At 44.1% G+C, this 26,913-nt stretch overlaps 1 protein-coding gene across 1 annotated transcript; it reads left to right on the forward strand.

Annotated features, from left to right (window-relative positions):
- Positions 1-227: 227 nt before the first annotated feature.
- LOC106584295 (protein-glutamine gamma-glutamyltransferase K) lies at positions 228-25,370 on the forward strand. Its single transcript, XM_014169368.2, has 14 exons — positions 228-535; positions 6,539-6,807; positions 10,814-11,005; positions 11,937-12,188; positions 20,728-20,846; positions 20,976-21,083; positions 21,242-21,419; positions 21,527-21,665; positions 21,808-22,000; positions 22,132-22,285; positions 22,434-22,718; positions 22,835-22,995; positions 23,140-23,276; positions 24,060-25,370. Exons 2-14 carry the CDS (start codon positions 6,540-6,542, stop codon positions 24,202-24,204), a joined length of 2,331 nt encoding a protein of 776 aa, XP_014024843.2. The 5' UTR covers positions 228-535; position 6,539; the 3' UTR covers positions 24,205-25,370.
- Positions 25,371-26,913: the final 1,543 nt, after the last annotated feature.

Here is a 26,913-nt window from a genome sequence, read left to right on the forward strand (position 1 = left end):
TGTGTGTGTGTGTGTGTGTGTGTGTGTGTGTGTGTGTGTGTGTGTGTGTGCCCGTGTGTGTGTGTGTGTGTGTGTGTGTGTGTGTGTGTGTGTGTGTGTGTGTGTGTGTCCATGTGTGTTTGTCCTGTAGGTTTAGAATCGTTTTTCTTGACATGTTTAGACAGCACAGTGGTAGAGTTTCTGCATGGAAGCCTGACTGGTTCAACTACTGCATTCATGTGAGCAGTCTCATGACCGATCCCCTGTGTGTAAAGATACATGACTTTTCCTCCCCTTATGAGGTAGGGAGGAGGGTGTGACTACTGCCTCACAATCTTGAGTTTAAAAGGTCTCTCAAAGACGATATACTAACAATAGTTCACAGCGTGAACACAGCGTGAAGACCGCATAATCTGTGAAGAAGAGAAGACGCGCACCGCATACCAGGGCAATATTATTTTGAACCTGTTTACCTGACTGTTCAGTCAGACAAGGGCTGCCAGGTGATTCAACAAACACTTTAACCCATCGGAGAACTCAACATATAGATTACAAAGTAAGTGAATATTGATAAATGTCTATAATTGACATCTTGATTCATTAATTGATGTAATTTAATTATCATTAGGGTTGAATATTTTCCAGTTGATTTACAAATGTTCCATCCCGAGAATAAATCACTTTTCTCCAGGCTAACCCTGGAAGTGTCATTCAAAAGCATTTAAAGCATATAAATAGACCTATGTTTGGATTTGATTAGAGCTTTGATCGAATATTGAAGCCTGATGCTACCTGAGCCTGATGAGCCATACATTAAATACATTTTATGAGCCCTACATTAAAGGCATTTAATGAGCCCAAGCCCAAATGATTGTGCCGTTATCCAATATAGGCCTATGATATATAAGATACTGCACATTACACAAGACAGAAAAACATAAAAGCCCATAGATGTAGCTAGCTATATGCTCTCTTGGGTAAACAAGTGAACAAACTCCAGTATGCTAATCTTTTGTGAACTGTAATTCTGGGTCAGTACATGCGGCCTACAAAATTACAAGTATAGACTAGTGAATAATATTTTAATTTTGAAATATAATAAGATGCATACAGTGCCTTCGGAAAGTATTCAGACCCCTTGACCTTTTCCACATTTTGTTACGTTACAGCCTTATTCTAAAATGGATATATACCTTGAAAATGATCTATTTTGTGAAATTGATGGAGAGAGAGAAAGACTGTGAGAGAGTGCTCGTGGGTGCACTTATTTTAAAGCAATGATATTTGAGTGATGTTTTAAAAATAATCTTTACAATTAAAAAATAAGGTTACCCCCAGAAGCCAGATGGAGATGTGTCCCTTTAGATGTGAAAGTCATCCAGTAAAATCCTACTTGAGTAAAAGTCTAAACGTATTATGTTTTAAATATACTTAAGTATCAAAGTAAAAGTATAAATCATTTCAAATTCCTTATATTAAGCAAACCAAATGGCACAATTTTCTTGTTTTTTGTACATTTACTGATAGCACTCTCCAAAACTCAGACATACAGTAATTTACAAACAAAGCATTCATGAGTCCGCCTAATCAGAGAAGTAGGGATGACAAGGGATGTTTTCTTGATAACTGCATGAATTGGACTATTTTCCTGTCCTGCTAAGCATTCAAAATGTAACGAGTACTTTTGGGTGTCAGGGAGTAAAAACAGCATTATTTTTTTTAGGAATGTGGTGAAGTTAAAGTTGTCAAAAATATAAATAGTAGAGTAGTAGTAAATAGTACAGATACCCCAAAAAAACTTCAGAGATTCCTGTTTTTCTACAGTCAAAGACTACAATAGCCCAAGGCTGTAGCCAACCAATGTAGCCATGACTGCCGTTGTTTAACATAGGAGTCAACCTATTTCCTGTAATCTCAAAATTATTAAATGTTTTGTTTCTTGTAATAAAGTTGACCTGAAATGGAGCACACTTTGTTTATAACATGTATTAAATCATATAAAATAATATCATTCAAAGAAGTTGACTCACCCACATAAGAATACCTGATGTATCAGCTAGACTATGGTTTCTACCTGAGCACATGGGACGTGGTAATATCCTGCAATTCACACCTCCCATATAGATGGCGAAAATTGGCATAACTCTTGGTGCTTGGCCTCTCTTTCCCGCCAAACATTATTTTGTTTATTAAGAAGTGCTGCGTGAACTAAGCAGTGACTCCACTTCTGTCAGCGGCATCATTACTGTTAATAGTTAAGACACTTTTTTAGAACCCAGCGTGAACCGGCAGGATTAGCCAATTGACTGCTGACAAAGTAACATATACCCTTGAACTAATTAGTTTGGCCAATCAATTAGTGACCCTGCATCCTACTGCTGGCTGAAGCTAAGCAGGGTCGGTCCTGGTCGGTCCCTGGATGGGAGACCAGATGCTGCTGGAAGTGGTGTTGGGGGGCCAGTAGAAGGCAATCTTTCCTCTGGTCTAAGGAGATCCCAATGAAACAGGGCAGTGATTGGAGACATGTGTACGGTGCTGTCTTTCGGGTGGGACATTAAACAGGTGTCCTGACTCTCTGTGGTCACTAAAGATCCCATGGCACTTTTGTAAGAGTAGGGGTGTTAACCCCGGTGTCCTGGCTAAATTGCCAATCTAGACCTCATACCATCATGGCCACCTAATCATCCCCAGCTTCCAATTAGCTCATTCATCCCTCTTCCTTCCCCTGTAACTATTCCCCAGGTCGTTGCTGTAAACGAGAATGTGTTCTCAGTCAACTTACCTGGTAAAATAAGGGTGTAAAAAAAGAAATAATAATAATAATTAAAGGTCAATAAAAGTGTAACAGCTGTCAAACAGTTAACCAGATAAAATAAACCTGCAATGTTATAAGAAATGTATTTGTCTACATTGAATAACATTGTAATTCAAATAATAGACAGACAGATTTTCACAGAACAGATAGGGTGTGACTAAGGAAAAGGACACAAGAAAGAAATAGTATAATAGGGTGTGGTAATAAACTAGATTATTTTGCCTGTCCTTATTGTATGATTTCGTGCCTGCATGTCATTATAATGGATTGGTCTGTTGTTTTGAGACCTGCCTTATTTACATCCTCCTTTGTTAAGCCTGTTTCTGCAGTATTATATCAGAAAAGTAATAACAAAGAAACAAATAATTCAAGCACTTATAGGCATGAGTTCACTCACACGGATACACCTCACCAGCCTACATAACTTGACCGATACAGTATGACTATTTCAACCCTCATCTCATTTAAATACATATGTCTACAATATAAATACATACATCTACTACATTACATCCACCACAGACTAGCTGTATCCAAACCTGAGGGCAAACCCTATCAACAGTGACTGCTGTATGTAATCAAGTCTACTAGGCAAGGTGTTCAGGTCATGGAAGACTGCTCTAACACAGTAGTATCAGAAACAGGCTTCAACAGTGTACATTATGTATCAGTCAAAGTCTAGCCATGCCTAACCCACAGGCTACTGAAACATGCTCACATTCACGTGCAGCATTTTCAACCCTGGCAGATAAGATGGAGAGCATATTCTTTCAAAGTTGACTTGGTTTAAGATGTTGGCAAACATGTTTCATGAGTGGTTTGATGAGCATGAAAATGCAGTGTAAACCATATGCCATGGCCGCGTAAGTCACCAGATCTCAACCCAATTGAACACTTATGGGAGATTCTGGAGTGAGATAGGATATTCCACCACCAACATAACACTAAACGATGAAATGTCTCATGGAAGAATGGTGTCGCATCCCTGCAATAGAGTTCCAGACACATGTCAAGGCACATTGAAGCTGTTCTGGCTCGTGGTGGCCCAACACCCTATTAAGACACTTTATGTTGGCGTTTCCTTTATTTTGGCAGTTACCTGTATATGAGTGTGTGTCCGTGTGTCTGATGGTTTATGTGTGTGTGTGTATATATTGCATGCATATCGTGTTTGTGAATGTACGCTATGTGCATATATTTATGTGTAGGCCGCAAGTGTCAGTTATATTTGCACTATTTAGGCATTTCCAATTTTAGTTAGACTGTTCACATATCCCACTATTCCACTTGTTCACACATCTCAGCAGTTGCGCAATTTCTATCTTGAACTCAAAGTCAGTGGAATGTTTTTACACCCTCTCTCCCTCCCATGGTTGTTCTTAAGTCTGAGGTCTCAAGTGTTAGGTTTAACATTGACGATGAAGAAACATTCCTTTCTCTCTCCGTCTATAACTTAGCCTCAATCTCTCCACTCCTTTCTTTGATTCTCCTCATTGGTATGTACATAAGTAATGAGGTGGTCGGCCACTTTAAAGGCCCTGTGCTTTTTATGTGTATTTCCACACTATGAGGTTGGAATAATACTGTGAAATTGTGAAAATTATTATATTTCCCTTTAGTGAAATTTCAGCCTGTTTTGGTGGGATGGAGTTTTGGCCTGCCTGGTGACATTAGTTAATAGACCAATAATCAAGAGATTAAAACCTCTCTGACAATAACAGCTAGTTTTAAGTTTTCCTCTCCCAGACAGTCCTAGCAAAATTCTTGCTTGGGAAACATTTATTTTGTAATAAGCTTTTTTTTTGTAAATTTTTGACCACTTTAAATAAAAACAATCACAGTAAGATCTGTAAGAGACCTCTAGAGTCTAAGCCGTGTCTAAGCCAGTAGTCTAAGCTATGATATGGAATTCTTTTAAAATGGTCATACCAAGGATAATTTAGCTATTTGATTTAGATCTTTAAGACCCCTTAAGGTATCACATTTTTGGGGAGGAGTGAAACTATTGGCATTACTGCTATTAGCCAATAGAAACACATTGAATAACAGATTCACTTATCCCATTATTTTAGGACTAAAATAACATTTTAGGACTAACTATATATGTATTTCCATACTTTTTTTAACTGGTACTGGGACCTTCAGTTGAGTCTTGAGGCTTGTGGCCGTCCTAGAGCAAAACCGACACCATTGTATTCATGAGAGTCCCATCTTTCAATAGAGTGGTCATAATATAGTGAACAAAAATATAAACGCAACATGCAACAATTTCAATGATTTTACTGAGTTACAGTTCATATTAGGAAATCAGTCAATTTAGATAAATTCATTCGGCCCTAATCTATGGATTTCACATGACTGGGCAAGACCCACTGGGGAGCCAGGCCTTAATTACAGACAGAAATACTCAGCTTCATCAGCTGTCCAGGTGGCTGGTTTCAGACGATCCCGCAGGTGAAGAAGCCAGATCTGAAGGTCCTGGGCTGGCGAGGTCACACGTGGTCTGTAGTCTGTTGTTGTGAGGCCGGTTGGACGTATTCTCTAAAATGATTTGAAGGCAACAATTCTCTGGCAACAACTCTGGTGGACATTTCTGAAGACAGCATGCCAATTGCATGCTCCCTCAAAACTTGAGACATCTGTGTAATTGTGTTTTGTGACAAAACTGCACATTTTAAAGTGGCCTTTTACTGTCCCCAGCACAAGGTGCACCTTTGTAATGATCATATTGTTTAATCAGCTTCTTGATATGCAACACCTGTCAGGTAGATGGATTATCTTGGCAAATCAGAAATGCTCACTAACAGGGATGTAAACAAATTTGTGCACAAAATGTGAGAGAAATAAGCTTTTTGTGGATCTGGAAAAATTCTGGGATCTTTTATTTCAGCTGATGAAACATGGGACCAACACTTTACTTATATTTTTTGTTCAGTGTAGTTTGTAGAACAAACCGTTTGGACGCTACAGATGTTTTCCTTAGAAGACTGGTTTTTGGGATGTCTCATGGTCTGACAAACATTGCACTAGCTCTGCCACCTTTCACCGTACAGTAGATGCGGGATTGACACGCAGCCCATGGAAAAAACACATATCTCTGTATTAAACAGATGACAATGACAGTCAGTGCGAAGCAGGAATGCAGATAGATTGTGGGAAAGGCTTCCAGTAGGACTAAAGAAGTTACTGGAAAGCAATCTACAAAGATGATTATTACCAGTGGTGTAAAGTACAGAAGTAAAAATACTTTAAAGTACTATTTTAAAGTACTACAGTGTTTTGGGATATGTGTACTTTACTATTTATATTTTTGACGACTTTTACTTTTACTTCACTACATTTCTATAGAAAATAATGTACTTGAGTAATTTTCTGTTAAGGTATCTTTACTTTTACTCAAGTATGACAATTGTGTGTGTGTGTGTGTGTGGTGGGGGGAATGAAATAAAAAGGAGTTGAATAAAAGAGAGTGGGAGAAGAAGAGGAGTTTATGGGAGAGACTGGACACATAATAGGAGTTAGGAGGGGTATTAATATGTTGATATGATCACAAGTAATGAGTATACCATAGCTTTAATTCACTCATTAGATGAGAGGACTACATTTGATTTGTGATGCACATTGGCCAATTATAATGACAATTGTTCAAAAAGTTATTGGATGGATCTGGATTGAGGATAGAGTTCTATGCACATGCAAAGTGACAACAATACATGCCACTCTCTGTTTTCTTCTGATTCTCAGGATGCCTGTGGAAACACCGTCAGTCAGACACACGTCTACAATTGGTCGCTTCCCATCAGTCACACTAGGATGGGGGAAAGATGAGGAGCCAGAGAAGAACACAGCGGAAGGGGGGTGTCGACAATGGTTACGTAAGATCTGTCCTTGTTGCTGTCAAAGACCGAGCAAAGATGATGACATCGCAGATAAGGTTGTCACAGGGATCGATGATGCAGACAAGCTTGTGGGGAATGGTGACAAGCCAGTCACTAATGGAAGTAAGCTTGAAGGTAATTTACACTTTTAAAAATACCATACAGTCGCTAGTGAAAGTCTACACACTGTCACGTCCTGACCAGTATAGGGGTTATTTGTTATTGTAGTTTAGTCAGGACGTGGCAGAGCGTATTTGTTTTATGTGGTTCGGGGTGGTGGTTTGTTTAGAAGGGTGTTTGATTTATTATTTCCGGGTTTTGGGTTATGTTCTATGTTTTTGTATTTCTATGTTCATTCTAGTTCTTTGTATTTCTATGTCTTAGTATTGGGTGTTGGACTCTCAATTGGAGGCAGGTGTTTTCTGTTGCCTCTGATTGATAGTCCTATATATAGGGATGTGTTATGTTTGTTAATTGTGGGTAGTTGCATTTTGCACTGCTGTTGTAAGTATAGCCTGTGAAACTGTCGTTCTTTGTTTTCCTCGTGTTCACACATATATATTTAATATATATATATGATGAACATGCAACCCGCTGCGCCTTGGTCCTCTCTACATAACGACAGCCGTTACATTTTGCTGCCTTCAAAATTAAATCTTCAATTGGATTTCCTTCCTATCTACGCAACCTACTCCAGATTTTCAAAGTGAAAGTAATAAAAAATGAAGATGTATTGATTGTGTATGTCTTCACACCCCAGAGTTAATACTTGGTGGAAGCACCTTTGGCAGCCATTACAGCTGTGAATAATTTTTAATAAGATCCTACCAACCTTTCACAACTCATAGAGCAACATATATCCATTGTGTTGTCAAAATTGCTCAAGCTCATTAAAATTGTTGGGCAGCAATATTCAAACCCTGTCTCTGATTTTCAAGCAGATTTAGGTCAGGACTGAGACTGGACCATTCAGGAACACTCACCACCTCTTGGAAAGCCATTTTGGTGTCTATTTGGCAGTAACATTTGTGTAATTGTCCTGCTGAAAAATACAACTCTTACCCAGGGTTAGGTTTTCATAAGACTGAGGTTTTTTTTCTGTAACTTTTTACATGGGCTTTTCTCCATATTTATTTTGATCCTGACAAACTCTGCAGTACCTGCCGGTGACAAGCATGCCCATCACATGATGCTGCCACCACACTAATTAAAAATACAGAGGATCAACAACATTGCATTCACTTTCCTTATGGAAAAACATGTGATCTATGATCTTAGTTAATATGATAGCATGTGACAACATGTAAAGCAACATGTGATAACATGAAACTACACATGTGAAAACATGTAATCACATGTGAAGTGTTCCAAGAATACATGTTTTCATATGATTTCACATGAAATTTCATGTGGGGTCATGTGATTTTCCATGTGTGAAATCATGTGGTTTTTCTGTAAGGATCCAAATTACTGGCCTGTGTGACAAAGTGAAAGAAGGAATCCTGTGTTAAAAAATCCACTCTATTCTGTTTGCAACAAGGCCATTAAGTAATACTGCAAGACAACAGGGCAAAGAAATGTACTTTTGGCCTAAATAAAAAAATACAGGTTTGGATCAAATTCAATACAACACAAAGTAAAAACCTCTGTATTTTCAAGTATTGTGGTGGCACCATCATGTTATGGGTATGCTTGTCACCAGCAGGGACTGGGAAGTTTGTCAGGATCAAAAGTAAATATGAAAGGAGATAAGCCCAGGTAAAAAGTTAGAGGAAAACTCACCACAGTCTCCTGAAAACCTAACCCTGGGATAGAGTTTTCTTTTTCAGTGGTACAATTACTCACATTTTAATGCCAAAGACACACCAGAATGGCTTTCCAAGAGGTGTTGAGTTTCCCTGAGTGGTCCAGTCTCATTCCTGACTTAAATTAGCTTGAAAATCAGAGACAGAGTTTGAATATTGATGTCCTTGAATTATTCTCAACCAAATTTACTGGGCTTGAGCAATTGTGACAAAGACGATGGATATATGTTGTGGTGGAATGTTGTATTCAAATGAGAGCGACTTTGTCATTTCTTCAAACAATCATCTTTATTCAATATCGATTAATTATTGAAATAATGAAACCGTCGACCCAACAGTCTTGACTGTTGAGCCGAGAGCCTACCCTTTACAGGCAATGATCAGTTTACATAGCTGATACCAAGAATGCTTGGTTCCACCCCTCCCATATAGATTGGGGGGCACCATAAGTCACTTTGGGTTCATCCTCTGGTCATCTGCCTCTGGTGTTGTCTCCTAGATGCCAGGATAATTAGGAATACTGAGGCCTGTTTTGTTCCTCCAGGCTATCTCTATCTCGGTGACACCCACCACATCTGATCTATGGAATGCCAGCTGTAGGTTTTTTATCACCAAGCCATCACTTAATCAGTTGCCAACCCAAGCTGCAAAAGACTCCTCAGTTAACTCAGAAAGGGAGAGAGAGAGTTCTAAGAACCTTACTTTATTTAATAAAACAACCATTTGGTGCATAAATATAACATCATTTTGTAATCAAGGCTACCACAATGTTGACCTAACAGCTGTGCAAAGTTGGCAGAATCTTGAAATAAAAGATCCCAGACATTTTCCATACACACAACACAATGCCACAGATGTCTCGAGTTTTGAGGGAGCGTGTAACTGCCATGCTGAATGCAGGAATGTTCAGCAGAGATTTTTCCAGAGAATTCAATGTTCATTTCTCTACCATAAGCCTCCTCCAACGTCGTTTTAGAGAATTTAGCAGTACGTCCAACCGGCCTCACAACCACAGACCACATGTAACCACGCCAGCTCAGGACCTCCAAATCTGTCTTCTTCACCTGCGGGATGGTCTGAGATGAGGCACCAGGACAGCTGATGAAACTGTGGGTTTGCAGAACCGAAGAATTGCTGCACAAACTGTCAGAAACCGCCTCAGGAATGCTCATCTGCGTGCTCGTTGTCCTCACCAGGGGCTTGACCTGACTGCAGTTCGGCGTTGTAACCGACTTCAGTGGGCAAAATCTCACCTTCGATGGCCAGTGGCACGCTGGTGAAGTGTGTTCTTTACAGATTTATTCCGGTTTCAATTGTACCGGGCAGATGACAGACAGCCTGTATGGCATCATGTGGGCGAGCGGTTTGCTGATGTCAACATTGTGAACAGAGTGCCCCATAGTGGCGGGGGGGGGTTATGGTATGGGCAGGAATAAGCTACGGACAACGAACACAATTGCAGTTTATCGATGGCAATTTGAATGCACAGAGATACCATGACGAGATCCTAAAGCTCATTGTCATCCCATTCATCCTCCACTATCACCTCATGTTTCAGCATGATAATGCACGGCCCCATGTCGCAAGGATCTGTGCACAATTCCTGGATGCTGAAAATGTCTCAGTTCTTCCATGGCCTGTAGAGTCACCAGACATGTCACCCATTGAGCATGTTTGGGATGTTCTGGATCGACGTGCAAAACAGCGTGTTCAAGTTCCCACTAATACCCAGCAACTTCGCACAGCCATTGAAGAGGAGTTGGACACCATTCCACAGGCCACAATCAACAGCCTGAACAACTCTATGCGAAGGAGATGTACCACACTGCCTGAGGCAAATGGTCACACCAGATACTGACTGGTTTTCTGATCCACGCCCCTACATCTTTTTAAGGTATCTGTTACCAACAGATATATATCTGTATTCCCAGTCATGTGAAATCCACATTATGGCCGAATTAATTTATTTCAATTGACTGATTTCCTTATATGAACTGTAACTCAGTAAAATCTTTTAAATAGTTGCATGTTGCATTTATATTTTTGTTCAGTGTATTAACTCTGGGGTGTGAAAACATATGCAATCATAACAACTTAATATTTCTTTACATGTATTATTCATTTGGAACATTTTAGATAATTTTCTTTCACTTAAAGAAATTGGAGTAGGTTGTGTAGATCTGTAAGAAAAAAACTAATTTAATCCCTTTTTAGATTTAATTTTAAGACAGCAAAATGTGAGCACTGTATTTCATTGTTACTACGCAAGACATTGTGACATTTGTGACAGAATGGTTGACTTTAATATGAACTTCCCTCTCTTCCTGTTGTCTCAGAGCTGTTGTTGATTGTGCGGTCCATAGACCTGATGAAAAAAAAGAAAGGTCAGAACCGCATGGAGCATCATACAGACCGTTACTACGGTGATGGCCTCATCATCCGCAGGGGTCAGATCTTCATGATGTGGCTTGACCTCTCGCGACCTTACAATTCCAACACGGACAGACTCCACCTGGAGCTTAGGACAGGTCAGTGAGACATTCTGCTGAATCATGAAGGGTTACAATGACACAAAAATGTCCTCCCTTGTTCCCCTGATGGGAAGCCCTAGGGCTAACAAGTGCACATGATAACAGTAAGCCCTTTATAACCAATCATGGGAACTGACAGAGTAACTAGTTGGTTGTGTGTTTTTGTTTATTGGCATGAGTTTGTGTGTTAGTGTGCGCTTGTGTCTTGGAACGGCCCTGTGTCTGCACCATGTTTTAGTGATTATCACCATGGTAACTGGAGTTATGCATGTGGTTTGTGGCAAGCCTCCAGTGTTTTACAGGAGCCTGCCTCTCTCACAGTCCTGCAAAATCCCCTCTTTCCACTGACAATTCATTCCTACCATAAACAGCTTTGCCACCAACCAACCCACCAACTAATTTCACCATGCACTTTCAGCTTCTAGATTGTAATATTTATCTTAGAGATGAATTGAATATGAGTGTGTACTGAATGAGAGATGTGTATTAATAGACAAGCAGCAAATCAACATTCAGGACAGATACTGCATGGATCTGCAGAATCAGTGTACTGTGGGTGGATTGTAGATGTGTCTGTGTGTGCGTGTGTTTGAGGATGAGAATGTTGCTCTGCTTGTTGTCTCAAACACACCCTGTTAACACCTTGGGTGCAGTCACCAATCTGACATAGAACTCTTTTAGGAAGGAATTTCTTGATGCCGTTAATAACTAACTACAGATTATGAATCAACACGTGTGTTTTATTACTAAATGAAATATCTGTTTTTTGTCAGTGTTGCCAACAAACCAACTTCATGTTATTTTTTTCATGACAGCAATAAATGAAAAATTCAGCTAAAATAGGAGTAAGAGAAATTGCACTACAAAATTTCAACATATTTTGTTCTTATGATACTGAGTAATATTTGTGTGTGACTGTCTGGGATAGGACCCTTGCCTACAGTGGCAAAGGGCACCCATGTCATCATCCCATTGGTTGAGGAGCTGGAAGATGACCGTTGGGAGGCCAAGATTGTGCAACGGGACGGCAACAGGCTCAAGCTGTCCATCAACTCCCCGCCCACAGCCGTGATTGGTCGATACCAGCTCACCGTGGCAACGCAAAGCCCAAACGGGGAGGCCACATCTACACATGACCCTGGGAATGACATCTGCATGCTGTTTAACCCCTGGTGTGAAGGTGAGAGAGAGAGAGAGAGAGAGAGAGAGAGAGAGAGAGAGAGAGAGAGAGAGAGAGAGAGAGAGAGAGAGAGAGAGAGAGAGAGAGAGAGAGAGAGAGAGACAAAAATAAAAATGTCCTCCTGTGAGCTACCTATATCCCCCACTAGAATTCACATACTTTAATGAAGACAGCTTCTCCATCCTGGAGGGGTAATCAATAATTTCCAGGCCCAGGGACATGTACTAGTCTGTGGCGACCTAAATGCCAGAATCGGACAAGAACCTGACAGTAAATCTCAGTAAGAACCAAAATAATGGTGTTCCAAAAAAGGTCCTGTCGCCAGGACCACAAATACCAATTCCATCTAGACACTGTTGCCCTAGAGCACACAAAGAACTATACATACCTTGGCCTAAACATCAGCACCACAGGTAACTTCCACAAAGCTGTGAACGATCTGAGAGACAAGGCAAGAAGGGCATTCTATGCCATCAAAAGGAACATAAAATTCGACATACCAATTAGGATCTGGTTAAAAATACTTGAATCAGTTATAGAACCCATTGTCCTTTATGGTTGTGAGGTCTGGGGTCCGCTCACCAACCATGAATTCACAAAATGGGACAAACACCAAATTGAGACTCTGCATGCAGAATTCTGCAAAAATATCCTCCGTGTACAATGTAGAAAACCAAATAACGCATGCAGAGCAGAATTAGGCCGATACCCGCTAATTATCAAAATCCAGAAAAGAGCCGTTAAATTCTACAACCACCTAAAAGGAAGCGATTCCCAAACCTTCCATAACAAATCCATCACCTACAGAGAGATGAAACTGGAGAAGAGTCCCCTAAGCAAGCTGGTCCTGGGGCTCTGTTCACAACCACAAACACACCACACAGAGCCCTAGGACAGCAACACAATTAGACCCAACCAAATCATGAGAAAGAAAAAATAAATAGATAATTACTTGATACTTGACACTTCCCTGTGGCTCAGTTGGTAGAGCATGGTGTGTGCAATGCCAGGGTTGTGGGTTCTGTTCCCACAGGGGGCCAGTACAAAAATGCAATCACTACTGTAAGTCGCTCTGGATAAGAGCGTCTGCTAAATGACTAAAATGTAAAAATGTAAAAAAAACATTGGAAAGAATTAACAAAAAAACAGAACTAACTAGAATGCTATTTGGCCCTAAACAGAGAGTAAACAGTGGCAGAATATCTGTGACTGACACAAACTTAAGGAAAGCTTTGACTATGTACAGACTCAGTGAGAATAGCCTTGCTATTGAGAAAGGCTGCCATAGGCAGACCTGTCTCTCAAGAGAAGACAGGCTATGTGCACACTGCCCACAAAATGAGGTGGAAACTGAGCTGCACTTTCTGTGACGTCGTGGGTGTGGAGTCAGGCGCAGGAAACAGAAGTGTTTAGTACAGTGCCTTTTATTACGCACCACCAAAACAGTATTCGCCCAACACAACAGGCCGTATCAAAATACAAAGTCCCAAAAAACACGATCCACTACACAACACACAGTGTAAATGAATGAAACAAGCCCGCACACAGAACAGGTGGGGAGACAGGCTTAAATAGCTTAGCTAATGACCTAATTAAAACAGGTGCAACAAATAAAGGCATAACCAACAGAAAAGGAAAAAGGGATCGGTGGCAGCTAGTAGGCCGGTGACGACGACCACCGAGCGCCACCCGAACAGGGAGAGGAGCCGACACCGGCCTCGGGGGTGACCCTGAGGGCGAGGCGCAGGGCGGTCCGGGTGGAGGCAATGGAAATCCCTCAACAGTGACGGATCCAGTATGTCCCCCACCGGCACCCAGCACCTCTCCTCCGGGCCGTACCCCTCCCAGTCCACGAGGTACTGCAGGCCCCTCACCCGGCGTCTTGAGTCCAGAATGGTACGTACTGTATACGCCGGGGACCCCTCGATGTCCAGAGGGGGCGGAGGGACCTCCGGCACCTCACCTTCTTGTAATGGACCAGCTACCACCAGCCTGAGGAGAGACACATGAAACGAGGGGTTAATACGATAATAAGAAGGGAGTTTTAATCTGTAACACACCTCGTTTATTCTCCTCCGGACTTTGAAGGGCCTTACACGCTGCGGACCCAGCTTCCGGCAGGGCAAGCAGAGGGGCAGGTTTCGGGTCGAGAGCCAGACCCTGTTCCCCGGTTGGAATACGGGGGCCTCACTGCGGTGGCGGTCAGCGCTCCTCTTCTGCTGTCCACCTGCTTGCTTAAGGGATTCCTGGACAGCCCTCCAGGTCTCCTTGGAGCACTGCACCCAATCCTCCACCGCAGGAGCCTCGGTCTGACTCCGATGCCACGGTGCCAGGACCAGCTGGTAGCCTAACACACACTGAAATGGCGACATGTTAGTGGATGAGTGACGGAGTGAGTTTTGTGCCAGCTCGGCCCATGGTATGTACCTGGACCATTTCCCTGGCCGGTCCTGGCAGTACGACCGCAGAAACCTACCCACATCCTGGTTCACTCTCTCCACCTGCCCATTGCTCTCGGGGTGATAACCGGAGGTCAAGCTGGCCAAGACCCCCAGGGGCTCCATAAACGCCCTCCATACACGGGGCGTGAACTGGGGACCCCGATCAGAAACGATGTCCTCCAGCACCCCGTAGTGCCGGAAGACATGGGTGAATAGAGCTTCCGCAGTCTGTAGGGCCGTAGGGAGACCGGGCAACGGGAGGAGACGGCAGGACTTAGAGAGCCGATCCACAACCACCAGAACCGTGGTCTTCCCCTGAGACGGGGGAAGATCGGTAAGGAAGTCCACCGACAGGTGAGACCACGGCCTTTGTGGAACGGGGAGGGGTTGTAACTTCCCTCTAGGAAGGTGCCTAGGAGCCTTACTCTGGGCGCATACCGAACAGGAAGAGACATAAAAGCTCACGTCCTTAGCCAAGGTGGGCCACCAGTACTTCCCCCTAAGGCCTCGCACTGTCCTCGCCACCCCAGGATGACCCGACGAGGGTAGTGTATGAGCCCATCGAATCAATTGATCGCGGACACCAAGCGGAACGTACTTACGGCCTGTAGGACAGTTAGAAGGCGCAGGCTCTACCTGTAGCGCCCGCTCAATGTCCGCGTCCACCTCCCATACCACTGGTGCTATCAGCTTAGAGGCTGGAAGGATGGGATTAGGATCGATGGGCCGATCCTCAGTGTCATAGAGACGGGACAACGCGTCGGCCTTGGTGTTCATGGAACCTGGTCTATATGAAATAGTGAACTGAAATCGGATGAAGAACATGGCCTACCGTGCCTGACGGGGATTCAGTCTCCTGGCTGCCCGGATATACTCCAGGTTCCGGTGGTCAGTTCAGATGAGATAAGGGTGTCTAGCCCCCTCAAGCCAGTGTCTCCACACAGTCAGAGCCTTGACCACAGCCAACAGCTCCCGGTCCCCCACATCATAGTTGCGCTCCGCCGGACTAAGATTCCTAGAAAAGAAAGCGCAGGGGCGGAGTTTCGGTGGCGTACCCGAGCACTTTGATAGCACGGCATCCACCCCAGCCTCCGACGCGTCTACCTCTACTATGAATGGTAAGGAGGTGTCCAGGTGCGCCAACACAGGCGCATCAGTGAACAGTGCCTTAAACTGGTTGAAAGCTCTGTCCGCCTCTGTCGACCACCGTAAACGCACCGCCCCCCCCTTCAGCAGTGAGGTAATGGGAGCCGCTACCTGGCCAAAACCCCAGATAAACCTTCGGTAGTAATTGGCAAATCCCAAAAACCGCTGCACTTCTTTCACTGTGGTTGGAGTTGGCCAATCACGCACGGCATTCATTTTGTCACACTCCATCACCACCCCCGAGGTGGAAATGCGATAACCCAGGAAGGAGACGGCTTATTTGGAGAACTCACACTTCTCAGCCTTGACGTATAGGTCCTGCTCCAGCAGTCTACAAAGCACCCTGCGCACCAGAGACACATGCTCGGTGCGTGTGGCGGAGTAAATCAGGATATCGTCGATATACACAATCACGCCCTGCCAATGCAGGTCCCTGAGAATCTCATCCACAAAGGATTGAAAGACGGCTGGAGCATTCTTCAACCCATACGGCATGACGAGGTACTCATAGTGGCCCGATGTGGGACTAAACGCGGTTTTCCACTCGTCTCCCTCCCAAATACGCACCAGATTGTACGCGCTCCTGAAATCCAGTTTCGTGAAAAAAACGCGCTCTGTGAAATGATTCCACCGCCGTAGCGATGAGAGGTAGTGGGTAACTGAACCCCACTGTAATGGAATTGAGACCTCTATAATCAATGCACGGACGCAGACCTCCTCCCTTTTTCTTCACGAAAAAGAAACTCGAGGAGACGGGTGAAATGGAGGGCCGAATGTACCCCTGTCCCAGAGATTCCGTAACATATGTCTCCATAGCCAACGTCTCCTCCTGGGACAATGGGTACACGTGACTCTTGGGAAGCACAGCGTTTACCTGGAGGTTTATCGCACAATCCCCCTGTCAATGAGGTGGTAATTTAGTCGCCTTCTTCTTACAGAAGGCGAGAGCCAAATCGGCATACTCAGGGGGAATGCGCACAGTGGAGACCTGGTCTGGACTCTCCACCGAAGTGGCACCGATGGAAACTCCTAGACACCTACCTGAACACTCCTCTGACCACCCCTGGAGAACCCCCTGTTTCCACAAAATCCTGGGATTGTGACTGGCCAGCCAAGGCACCCCCAGCACCACTGGAAACGCAGGTGAATCGATAAGGAAGAAACTAATTCACTCCTTATGATTCCCCTGCGTTACCATGTACAGTGGCACCGTGGCCTCCCTGACCAGCCCTGACCCTAATGGCCGACTATCTAAGGAGTGCACGGGGAAGGGGGAATCTAACGGCACCAGCGGAACTCCCAGCTTGAGGGCGAGTCCGCGATCCATAAAGTTCCCAGCTGTGCCTGAATCGACTAGCGCCTTATGCTGGGAAAAGGGAGAAAAATCAAGAAAAAAATTAAAACAAACATGTGACCAACAGAGGGTTCTGGGTGAGTTTGATGCTTACTCACCTGGGGTGAACGAAGAGTGTTCTGCCTGCCCTCTCGACTCCCAGAGGGACCCCCCCAGCACCGGTCGGCCGTGTGTCCTCGTCGACCACAATTGGTGCAGGAGGAGTGCCCTCCTCCGGTTCCCCTTGACGCGGCCCCTCCTAGCTCCATGGGAATGGGCGTGGGAGGGCTAGGAGGTGGAACTGACAGGACCCTTTCTGAACTCCCGCAGGCAGCCAGCAGATTGTCCAGTCGGATGGACATGTCGATCAGTTCATCTAGGGATAGTGTAGTGTCCCTCACGCTAGCTCCCTGCGGACGTCCTCCCGGAGGCTACACCGGTAGTGATCCATTAGGGCCCTGTCATTGCACCCGGCCCCAGCAGCCAAGGTCCTGAACTCCAGAGCAAAGTCTTGCGCACTCCTCGTATCCTGCCTAAGCTGAAACAGCCGCTCACCCGCCGCTCGGCCTTCTGGGGGGTGGTCGAATACGAACTCAGGCTAGTTCTCCCTCGCTGAGTCTGGGCCATTCCGTACAGCGTTGGCCCATTCCAATGCTCGGCCCTTCAGGCAGGAGACGAGGAGGCTCACACTCTCCTCCCCCGAGGGAGTCGGCCTCACGGTAGCCAGGTATAAATCGATCTGTAACAGAAACCCCTGGCACCCTGCCACTGCTCCATCGTACTCCCTCGGGGGCGCAAGACGAAGTGCGCCAGATCCAGACGGAGAAAGGAGCGGAGTAGGTGGACTCATCGGGTGAGCCGGAGGTGAAGAGAGGAGACCACTCCTCTCCCATCGGTCCATCCTCTCCATCATCTGGTCCATAGCTGACCCAATCCGATGGAGGATGGTGGTGTGATGGAGGACCCTTTCCTCCATCGATGGTGGAGGGGTGGCGGCTGCTCCTGCTGACTCCATGCTTAGAAGGTGCAGGCTTCTGTAACGCTGGGACGTCGTCTTCCTAACTTCCTGCCCAATGTATGACCATAATTGAGACACATATTTCCCTCAGATTACACAGATCCACAAAGAATTCGAAAACAAACCCGATTTTGATAAACTCCAATATCACCTGGGTGAAATACCACAGTGTGCCATCACAGCAGCAAGATTTGTGACCTGTTGCCACAAGAAAAGGTCAACCAGTGAAGAACAAACAACATTGTCAATACAACCCCATATTTATGCTTATTTATTTTCCCTTTTGTACTTTAACCATTTGTACATCGTTACAACTCTGTATATATACATAATATGACATTTGTAATGTCTTTATTCTTTTGGAACTTCTGTGAGTGTAATGTTTACTGTTAATTTTTATTGTTTATTTCACTTTTGTATATTATCTACCTCACTTGCTTTGGCAATGTTAACATATGTTTCCCATGCCAATAAAGCCCCTTGAATTGAATTGAATTGATCAAATCAAAATGTATTTGTCATGTGCGCCGAATACAACAGGTGTAGACCTTACAGTGAAATGCTTACTTACAGGCTCTAACCAATAGTGCAAAAAAGGTATTAGGTGAACAATAGGTAAGTAAAGAAATAAAACAACAGTAAAAAGACAGGCTATAAAAGTAGCGAGGCTACATACAGACACCAGTTAGTCAGGCTGATTGAGGTAGTATGTACATGTAGATATGGTTAAAGTGACTCTGCATATATGATGAACAGAGAGTTGCAGTAGCGTAAAAGAGGCGTTGGCGGGTGGGTGGGACACAATGCAGATAGCCCGGCTAGCCAATGTGCTGGAGCACTGGTTGGTCGGCCCAATTGAGGTAGTATGTACATGAATGTATAGTTAAAGTGACTATGCATATATGATAATCAGAGAGTTGCAGCAGCATAAAAGAGGGGTTGGGGGGGCACACAATGCAAATAGTCCGGGTAGCCATTTGATTACCTGTTCAGGAGTCTTATGGCTTGGGGGTAAAACTGTTGAGAAGCCTTTTTGTCCTAGACTTGGCACTCCGGTACCGCTTGCTTGCTATGCGGTAGTAGAGAGAACAGTCTATGACTGGGGTGGCTGGGGTCTTTGACAGTTTTTAGGGCCTTCCTCTGACACCGCCTGGTGTAGAGGTCCTGGATGGCAGGCAGCTTAGCCCCAGTGATATGCTGGGCTGTACGCACTACCTTCTGTAGTGCCTTGCAGTCAGAGGCTGAGCAATTGCCGTACCAGGCAGTGGTGCAACCAGTCAGGATGCTCTCGATGTTGCAGCTGTAGAACCTTTTGAGGATCTCAGGACCCATGCAAAATCTTTTTAGTTTCCTGAGGGGGAATAGGCTTTGTCGTGCCCTCTTCACAACTGTCTTGGTGTGTTTGGACCATTCTAGTTTGTTGTTGATATGGACACCAAGGAACTTGAAGCTCTCAACCTGCTCCACTACAGCCCCGTCGATGAGAATGGGGGCGTGCTCGGTCCTCCTTTTCCTGTAGTCCACAATCATCTCCTTAGTCTTGGTTACGTTGAGGGATAGGTTGTTATTCTGGCACCACGCGGCCAGGTCTCTGACCTCCTCCCTATAGACTGTCTCGTTGTTGGCGGTGATTGCAGAGTCTGCAAACATAATGATGGTGTTGGAGTCGTGCCTGGCCATGCAGTCGTGGGTGAACAGGGAGTACAGGAGGGGACTGAGCACACACCCCTGGGGAGCTCCAGCGTTGAGGATCAGCGTGGCAGATGTGTTGCTACCTACCCTCACCACCTGGGGCCGGCCCGTCAGGAAGTCCAGGATCCAGTTGCAGAGGGAGGTGTTTAGTCCCAGGATCCTTAGCTTAGAGATGAGCTTTGAGGGTACTATGGTGTTGAACGCTGAGCTGTAGTCAATGAATAGCATTCTCACATAAGTGTTCATTTTGTCCAGGTGGGAAAGGGCAGTGTGGAGGGCAATAGAGATTGCATCATCTGTGGATCTGTTTGGGCGGTATGCAAATTGGATTGGGTCTAGGGTTTCTGGGATAATGGTGTTGATGTGAGCCATTACCAACCTTTCAAAGCACTTCATGGCTATGGACGTGAGTGCTACGGGTCTGTAATAATTTAGGCAGGTTGCCTTTGTGAGTGAGTGAGTGAGTGAGTGAGTGAGTGAGAGAGAGAGAGAGAGAGAGAGAGAGAGAGAGAGAGAGAGAGAGAGAGAGAAGGAGACAAACAAGGAAGAAGTAAATTAGTTAATACAAAGAGAGCTTGTCCCTGTCCTCAGCCAACCCTACACTCTTAGAAAAAAGGGTTGCAAAAGGGAACCCTCTGTCGAAATGATTCTACATGGATTCTACATGGACCTCAAAAGTGTTGGACCAAAAGGGTTCTACCTGGAACCAAAAAGGTTTCTTCAAAGGGTTCTCCTATGGGGACAGCCGAATAACCTTTTTAGATTCTAGATAGCACCGTTTATTTTCTAACAGTGTAAGCTCAGAGACTCTCCATAGTCTTCACCCTCATTTCAGGCTGATGACATCACACAATGGAATTGTTTTCCTTTTGAACAACTGGATTTAATCTCTCTCTCCCTCTCCGTCAGATGACACAGTGTACATGGACAATGGCGATGAGAAGAATGAGTATATCCTGAATGATGTTGGAAGGCTCTACTACGGCACAGAGAACCAGATTGGTTCAAGAACGTGGAACTATGGACAGGTGAAGGAACATGAAGATTGTTAGTCAGTTGATGGCAAAATATTCTGAGTAGGACAGACCTAACTAACATATTTCTATCATTGCCCCTGCTTCTCTCTCTCCTTCCATCTCTCCCTCTCTATTTCTCAGTTTGACAAGGGGATCCTGGATGCCTGTCTTTATGCTTTGGAGAAGAGCGGGACCCCCCCCTCAGGCTGGGGAGACTCTGTCAACGTGGTACGAATCATTTCAGCCATGGTGAGTCCTCCTCGCAAATACAGGGCCTACACTTTAAAACTTCACAATATCACCTCTAACCTCGCCTCTAAGTCCAACCAATGTCCAACCAAACTGGCACCTCATTATTCCAACTCTAAATTGAATCCGAAGTGAACCCGTACTCTCCTTTATCCCAGATCAACTCCCCAGATGACTGTGGGATCCTGGAGGGGAACTGGTCAGGGAACTATGTGGGCGGGACTTCCCCTACATCCTGGAGTGGTAGTGTGGACATCCTGAATAAGTACCATAAGGACGGAGGCGCACCGGTCAAATATGGCCAGTGCTGGGTCTTCTCTGGGGTCACCACAACAGGTGTGTTTGTGTGTCTTTGTATAATTCAAATGACTTATCTGAGGGAAACTTGATTGCCATGTTGCTATGCATTGACCCCTAACCTCTCACCCTCCAATCTCTTCCAGTGTTGAGGTGTTTGGGCATTCCCTCCCGTAGTGTGTCCAACTTCAACTCCGCCCACGACACAGATGTCTCCTTGACAGTAGACGTGTACTTCGATGAGAAGTTGGAGTCTATAGATCACCTCAACTCTGACTCCATCTGGTGAGTAGAATATAAACATACTCTCTGACTCATGGTATCATTCAGTACTACATCATCTTAGTCATGTCATCACACACCACTTATGTAAATACAATGTGGATTTACTAGATTACATCTAAGTTATAACCCATTCCTGCTTTAGGAACTTCCATGTGTGGAACGACTGTTGGATGGCTCGTCCAGACTTGCCACCTGGTTATGGTGGCTGGCAGGTAGTAGACTCCACCCCCCAGGAGACCAGTCAGGGCACATACCGCTGTGGCCCAGCCTCCATCAATGCCATCCGTAACGGACAAGTGTTCCTGAAACATGACTCACCATTCGTCTTTGCCGAGGTGGGTCTCTAGTGTGTCTTCTCCCTTCTTTTCTCTCAGACGCACAGTGATGACCTCACTTGCCCCTAGTCTCAGATGTCCTCCATCTCAACCATCTCTACCTCTCTCTCTCTGCTGTACCTGTACTGTAGGTGAACAGTGATAAGATCTACTGGCAGAGGAACCTGGATGGCACCTTCACCCAGATCCACAGTGAGAAAAACGCAGTGGGCCACTGTATCAGCACCAAGGCTGTGGGCTCTGATGAACGCAATGACATCACAGACCTTTACAAGCACCCAGAAGGTAGCTTCACATAGCTGTGCAAATATTAACAAACACTGGGTAGCATTGCATATCATAGTTTCATTGCCATACCTATACAAGCAGACTCCTGTATAAGAACCCAGAGGTTAATATCTATTTTATTCTTTCTTATTGTTATTCTCTCCAGGCACAGAGGAGGAGCGCATCGCTGTGGAGACTGCAAGTCGCTATGGCTCCAAACCAGATGCCTACGCTTCACCCATCGCTCAGGATGTATCCATAGAGGTGACCATGGATGGGGAGGGGCCACGCATGGGGGGAGATGCAGAACTGACCATTGTCATGCGCAACGCTAGTTCTCTACCACGCACTATCAACCTCCACAGCCAGGTGGCAGTCATGTACTACACTGGTGTGGTCAAGGCTACTGTCAAAAAGGACCAAATTCCTGTGGAGCTGCTACCCAATGAAGGTGAGCCACTGGGAAATGTCTTGTGTTGCGTATATATGTGTAGTTCAGTCAGACAGTGTTATTCATTGCATGCCCAGGTTTTTCTCATCCCTAGTCCTACCTCCCTCTCCTAACAGTGAAGAACCTGGAGTGGATCCTTCAGTACCAGAACTACCAGGACCAGCTTGTGGACCAGGCTGCTCTGATGCTGACCCTGTCGGGCAGGGTCAGTGAGACACAGCAGGTTCTGGCAACTCAGTTCAGCTTCCGCCTCCGCACCCCTGACCTCATCATTAAGGTAAGCAGAATGAATTAATATCTCCATAAATCTCATCCACAGCATCTATATGTGTGTCTGTCTGTCCATCTGAATATTGTCTGTTGACAACATAATCCAGAGATGTTCTGTAATGATAAGGTTTCCATATACTTTCCCTCCTAGCCAGTAGGGGAGGCTGTGGTGGGGGAAAAGATGGCGGCTGAGATCTCCTTCACCAACCCTCTGCCATGCACGCTGAAGGGAGTGGTGTTCCGTGTAGAGGGGCTGGGCCTGCAGAGTGTTCGACAGATCACTGTTGGGTGAGAAACTATGTTCACGTACATTCTGCTTGCCATATCTCTTTGTCACTCCATTCATCACATGGGCATATACAAATGTCCTGTAACCAGGGTTGGGGTCAAATCCAATTTCATTTGGAATTCCAATTCAATTCTTGAATTCACTCATGAAGTGGAGAATTTACATTGAATAACATTTTAAATTATGGAATTGGAATTATACTGTTTTAACTTTTTGAATTGTAATTTAATTGTAATTGTAAAACATTTAATCTTTGGAATGTAATTGAATTGGAATTCTATATATTTACATTTCCTAGTTAAGGGAATTAATGGACGTAGTTTCAACAAATGTACTGTAGGATTTGTTTTTAATCATTTCAAGCTGTATTCCTATATTTCCAGTATAGCTAGACTGTCTGAAGCCTGAAAGCCTGAGGGAATTGAATTCAAATTGGAATTTGTGGAACTGTTGGGGATAACATTGAATTGGGAATTAAATTATTGGAACTTACCTAACATTGTAATTCAGAGGAATTTAATTATCTCTGAATTCAAAGACTGACCTGAAATTTGAATCGATTTAAATGGAATTTACAGGGAGAGAGATTTTAATTAGAATTGAATTTGTAAAATTGACCCCAACCCTGAGTGTAACATCAGCTAAACATGCCTATGAGTTCATCTGAACACAGCATCAGTCTGTATGACACTATACTCTCTGTCAATCTGTGGTGCATGTAGTCAATCTTCCTTCATGTTATGAACAAGCGCAGTACTGAGTGTCTCTATCATATTTCTCAGTGACGTGGCCAGTCACTCCACTGTGGTTCAGACGGAGGTCTTTGTCCCCACCCTGCCTGGACCCAGGAAACTGTTGGCTTCACTGGACTGTAAACAGCTCACACAGGTTCATGGTGTTGCTGACATCAACGTGAAGGAGAAATAAGTCTTCAGACACCATAGACCTCTCTTGGTCTGCTTGGCTATTGAGGCATAATCACTATGGAGGTCAGAAGAAATCATCTCCCTTCCTCTTCCCCCTACCAGAGTGCTGGTGTTGCTGTTGAGTCAATTATGATGTTCGGAAGTACAGCTTGAGAGACAGGAAAACCATACACCATGCAAGACAAGCATTTTCAATAGTCATGTTGTCACATATTTTTCCATTCCTCCCTCTCAATATCAGATTGGACCTGTATAATGTGCCTTGAAAAGTGGCTAAACGAATGATTGCAGCCCTTACAAGACTAATATTAGGACTTGAAGCATACCTACTGAACAGAGCACCCGTTAGTTATATGACACATGGGAACAATAATGTTAGCTCAGCATACTGTACAGTGCAGCAATACTACCTTATACAGAACATGTGGCATGTTATGTTGACAGAACATTATACACTATCTATGACATCATCAGATTTATCTCAGCTATTATTTATCACTTATTAGAAGGGCTTTGTGTTAACTTACACTGTACAATGATCTAATACTTTGGTGTTATTATTAACTTATAAACGTTGTTATGGATTTTAAGAGATCAGTTCTTTGAAACACATATCCATGCTTATGCGGCAGGGCGGCAGGGAGCCTAGTGGTTAGAGCGTTGGACTAGTAACCGAAAGGTTGCAAGATTGAATCCCCGAGCTGACAAGGTAAAAATCTGTCGTTCTCCCCCTGAACAAGGCAGTTAACCCACTGTTCCTAGGCCGTCGTTGAACATTTCCTAGTTAAATAAAGATAAAATAAAAAAATGCACTACATGTAGTGTGAATGTCTAAAAGTCTTTCTATTTGAACTGGATGAACAAATCAGTATTAGGAAGTCAAGTTAAATCTGCTCCATCCCATGCTTTTTAGATCCAGGTTTTGTATTAACATCAGATGTGCTGTTATTTTGCACTTATCAAATATCAACTCAATATTAAGTACACAATTAGCTCTGAACTAAATGAAGCACCCAAGGTAGAGGTTTATGACAAAAATGCTGAAATGGCAGCTACACATGTTTATTTTTCACAAACAGCATATCATCTGTAACTGTTTTAATAGTGTATTGTATTTGTGTGCTATTTACATGTTTATACTATGTGAGTAAATTAATTCCACTTCAATACTTTGTCCTTATTCTGTGTGAGTGTGTGAGAGAGAGAGAGAGAGAGAGAGAGAGAGAGAGAGAGAGAGAGAGAGAGAGAGAGAGAGAGAGAGAGAGAGAGAGAGAGAGAGAGAGAGAGAGAGAGAGAGAGAGAGAGAGAGAGAGAGAGAGAGAGAGAGAGAGAGAGAAATGTTTTTTGGTAGAGTGACAGCAACAGGTTTACCCAAGTACATGTTATGAAAGAGTTGATATTTTAATAATGTAAGTGTTCAGTTTGACATCATGCACAATTATGAACACACTCCCTCATACACATACATAAACTGGAATGTACAAATCACATCTTTCTACATTTATTTGTCCTTTTTCATATTCAGTAGTTCATTACAACACGTGATACTGGCAGTCATAAGTCAATCCCTTCATAATAAAGTCAAGAAACTATAATGGTGGTCTTATTGTCAGTCATGACATGTCAAGCCTCTTGAAAAGGAAAACTTTTTTTAAAGCCTATAGTGGTTGGCACTGGGCTAATTAGCCTCTGCCAACAAAACTCACACAGTAGACTGTATTATATAAATAAAATTAAGCAGCATTGTTAAATTAGTCACACACACACAAAATCACTCATTCTCAGTCTACATTATCACAGATGGTCTACACAACTCTGTTGAACTCCTCAGGCTGATCAATATAGACCTGATCAGCAGCTCCCTCAACCACCTGAGACAGGGAAAGAGAAGGGGGAGGAGTGAGGGACTGTGAGGTTCAGCTCCATTTCACACTTTGTGATTTCAGGGGTGTTGTCGGTTGTAATCTTGTACCCATTCGTTTGAACTCCACTTTTAGGTCTGCTATTGTTAGCTCAAAAGAGAAGCCCACTGTGGTCTGCTCACCCAGTGCTTTTAGGTCAAATGTGAATTCCATAAACTTGAATACCCCCTCAGTTTTCAAATCACGTAGAGGGCTTGCGCTGTTGCACGATAGCAACCAAAGCCCATGTAAGTCAGTTTATAACATTCCATCTTTGGTTACTCTGACAGTTCCTCATATTTACATTGGCTGCAGCCTCAGGCCTTATGGTGGTAACCTTGGACAAGTAATTCCAATTTCTATTCCTTCCTCTATTACTAATAGGGATAGACCAAAATGGTGCAATCTTATAGCCATACCAACTATATCAATATCAACCGTCAGACAGGGCCTGCAACTTACATTTACGTCATTTATCAAACGCTCTTATCCAGAGCGACTTACAAATTGGTGCATTCACCTTATGATATCCAGTGGAACAACCACTTTACAATAGTACATCTATATATTTTTTGGGGGGGGAGTGTAGGGGGGGTAGAAGGATTACTTTATCCTATCCCAGGTATTCCTTAAAGAGGTGGGGTTTCAGGTGTCTCCGGAAGGTGGTGATTGACTCCGCTGTCCTGGCGTCGTGGGGGAGCTTGTTCCACCATTGGGGTGCCAGAGCAGCGAACAGTTTTGACTGGGCTGAGCGGGAACTGTGCTTCCGCAGAGGTAGGGAGGCGAGCAGGCCAGAGGTGGATGAACGC

Source organism: Salmo salar, chromosome ssa23, assembly GCF_905237065.1.
Source record: "Salmo salar chromosome ssa23, Ssal_v3.1, whole genome shotgun sequence".
In the NCBI taxonomy this organism is placed as follows: Eukaryota; Metazoa; Chordata; class Actinopteri; order Salmoniformes; family Salmonidae; genus Salmo; species Salmo salar.

Coding starts and splice junctions, on each gene's coding strand:
- LOC106584295 (XM_014169368.2), top strand. CDS start 6,540: ATGCCTGTGGAAACACCGTCAGTCAGACACACGTCTACAATTGGTCGC. Junction 20,847..20,975: donor GAACGTGGAACTATGGACAG/GTGAAGGAACAT, acceptor TCTATTTCTCAG/TTTGACAAGGGGATCCTGGA. Junction 22,286..22,433: donor CCTTTACAAGCACCCAGAAG/GTAGCTTCACAT, acceptor TATTCTCTCCAG/GCACAGAGGAGGAGCGCATC.